The sequence below is a fragment of the Patella vulgata genome, chromosome 2, assembly GCF_932274485.2.
Source record: "Patella vulgata chromosome 2, xgPatVulg1.2, whole genome shotgun sequence".
NCBI lineage: Eukaryota > Metazoa > Mollusca > Gastropoda > Patellidae > Patella > Patella vulgata.
In genome coordinates, this window is record NC_065880.2 from 75,082,583 (window position 1) to 75,085,774 (window position 3,192).

At 38.2% G+C, this 3,192-nt stretch overlaps 1 protein-coding gene across 1 annotated transcript; it reads left to right on the plus strand.

Moving 5' to 3' along the window:
* Positions 1-275: 275 nt before the first annotated feature.
* Positions 276-2,704, plus strand: LOC126811417 (TNF receptor-associated factor 6). Its single transcript, XM_050537022.2, has 2 exons — positions 276-676; positions 1,514-2,704. Exons 1-2 carry the CDS (start codon positions 368-370, stop codon positions 2,462-2,464), a joined length of 1,260 nt encoding a protein of 419 aa, XP_050392979.2. The 5' UTR covers positions 276-367; the 3' UTR covers positions 2,465-2,704.
* The last annotated feature ends 488 nt before the right edge of the window (positions 2,705-3,192 follow it).

A 3,192-nucleotide genomic window follows, 5' to 3' on the forward strand; every position in this document is an offset into this window, starting at 1 on the left:
AAACTAACATGGTGTAAAGTAAATAAAAAAAGCCAAACAATTAATTGAACAAGCTGATTAAAACACCATACTTAATCCGTTAATCCTGTAACAAAGAGTTTTAGACCAGACACGTGACTTCAAGGGGCGAATTGGGTTATACTGAGTGGGATGAGTTGATGTTAAAATCAACTCAATAAAGACAGCTATCGCTTGGACGTTGATTACCAATTCTCACCCATTTAATAAAATGTTGTTATAATTGTCCTTACACTAAGCAAAGATACTCCACACCGTGTAGACCCGATTATTCATTCGCTCTTCTCTTTGGATTGCTACCGTGGAGACTTGGACTAATCTCGCTATTTCTACTGTAAAGATATTAACTATGGCCTGTGGAGGATATGATGCAGTTTTTGATACCGAAATTGACAAGAAATACACGTGTCCTGTCTGTTTAGCTGTGTTACGGGACGCAGTTCAAACCCACTGTGGTCATAGATTCTGTAGTTTGTGTATAGCTAATGTAGTGGGTAACAGACCATCAGCACGGTGCCCTGTAGATAACACGTTATTTATTGTTGCTACCCAATTATTTGAAGATAATGCTATAAGACGAGAGATTTTATCATTCACAACTAAATGTTGTTACTGTGTGGATGGCTGTCAGTGGAATGGTGAACTAAGGGATTATGAGGTAAATATTCTTCTTTAGAACTGTTTCTCCAGATTTCATGTAGTTTATAGCAATTTGCATGTCCCAACCTTCGGCCAGGGTGTGTTGAATATTCATTACTTTGGTGTGGAAAGATCAGGATGTAATCAGACTTGAATTCAGCGTTTCTGGACTCAAGACTAGTAATTATTTCCCCTGGTTTCACGGTATACGATTTTCTCGCCCCCGTGTCCAACCCACCCTTTCTAATGGTTTTGGTAAGTTTTCATGTTGTTGGGTGGGACAAATCAGGAAGTTTGCAGGCACGGATTAGGGAAATCCCATACGAAATGGTGTCTCTACACAAAGGAACAAATCGAGAAGGTCAATCTCCTATTTTTCAGTTCATTGTGGTTATAAACATTTAAAATCCACCGGAATAAGATAAATGCCGAGGATTTTTTGGGGATTTAATTTGACGTCAATTTGGAGAGGATTACTAGGCTGAATCCTGATCTCCATAAAAAGAGTTATTTCCCTTAGAACAGATCACATTTTCTGTTCGTTCAGTACCGTGTATCAAATGTTAGATCATTTAATAAAAACTAATATCATTTAGTCATGGTTCCATATCCCGACCATACATTTTTCGACGCTTATGTTAGACAGAATTGTTCTCAATGGGTTACACCACAAGACATGAACCCGCTGCTCCACGTATACCAACAGGTTATGGTCTAGTAAACTGCTACATTCATAATATTTAGAAGTAATGACGAAAACATTCTCCCGTTTGGGCTTTGATTTTCGTGGATTTACTATAATTTTTTTTATAGTAACATGTGACAAATGTTCAGTGAATGTATCTTTAAATTTCAGGATCATGTCGTGAACTGTGTTTATCGTCCCGTGGAATGTACATACAACTGTGGAGATTTTATAACTTTCTACAGCCTACAGGATCACCTACTGGTCTGCCCACGTCGTCCAGTCATCTGCCCACACTGCGAGGAGTATGTTATTCATGACGATATGACCAAACATCAACTACTGTTATGCCTAAAGATCCCAGTGGTCTGTACTCTGTGTGGAAGATCTGGTATATCAAGGGAGAGCATTGCTCAACACGTTGATATTAAAACCGGTGATTGTCCAAACATCTTTGTTATATGTAAATTTCTGGCAGTTGGCTGTCACTTTGAGGACCGCAGAGCCTACATGAGCAACCATTACGCCGATAACCTTGAGGAACACCTTTCTCTAATGTTATCCAGCTCCAAGAAAAATGACGAAAAGATCGCAGAATACCAGAATATTGTCCAAGAACAACGCAGTCTCATCAAAGAACAAAGTAAAACAATCGAGCAGTTGAAAACCGAAAATCGAACAGGTCAGGTTTATTGGAACATCCCCGTCACTACAAGAATCCCTGAAACTACTCGTAAAATAATTTATACCGGTATCCCTGGTTACAAGATCTGTCTGGAACTAGATTTTAATGGTCCTTCAGGATGCAATACATGTGGCAATGCCTTACTTTCAATTTATTTGTTGCCCGGTGTAAATGATGATCAGATGATGTTTCCGTTTCGTCTGAATTGCCGTGTTACAGTGTTTGCGGCGCAACAGCTTGGATTGCCGACTGCGGCATGCCTCAACTACACCTCTTCATTCCGCTGTTCTGGACGCGCACCAGCTTCTGAAGCAGATACTGATTCTGACGACACAAATGCCATCCATGTTCAAAAACTCATGAAAACAAGTACTCTGTTGTCGAGTCAGTACAAAAAGAATGGACATATTTATATGAATGTTGAAGTAAAGCTCTAAATAATTATATGTTATTATATAATTTATAAATGCGAACTAAAACATATAAACATCTGTTATGTAGCTAATTGCACTAAAAACAAAAGAGCTTGATCGATCATGCATGAATGTTAATTTTAATCTTTTATAAACTGGTCACTGATGTGTTTAAACACATAAACTGATCACTGATGTGTTTAAACACGGTAGCACAATATCATTTTGTTATGTTGTTGTTGAAATGCACATGTAAATTATCATCGTTACCATAATATTGAAATAAAAGTTAAAAAAAACCATTGTCTTGGCGCTTGTCGGTCACATTAATTTAGACCACTCTATCATTCTGTATCCACCACCCCTCCCCTCCCACATTTTGTTCTGGAACTAACATTTTAAAAGGACAAATTAACAACACAGTATAGATTCCTTTCTCCACACGTAGATAACAAAAATCGATATATTTAATCCCATTTCAAGATTTAATTGTGGTATGTTGCGATTTCGTGTGGTTATAGAAATCGTCAGTAATGTTATTGTTATTGGTCAAGAACTGGGTTTAACATTGAACGGTGCCAGTCTGTGGGATTAAGAATAGTGGTTACTTACACACTATGATCTCATGGTGGACGTTGTTGTTCTTTGTGTTTAATATCCGCTCCCATCGATGGTGATGTCGCAGGCAATTCTTAGTTTTATTATCTTAGCGCAGGGGACTTTCCTGCGGGGAAAAAACATGAGGTTGAGAA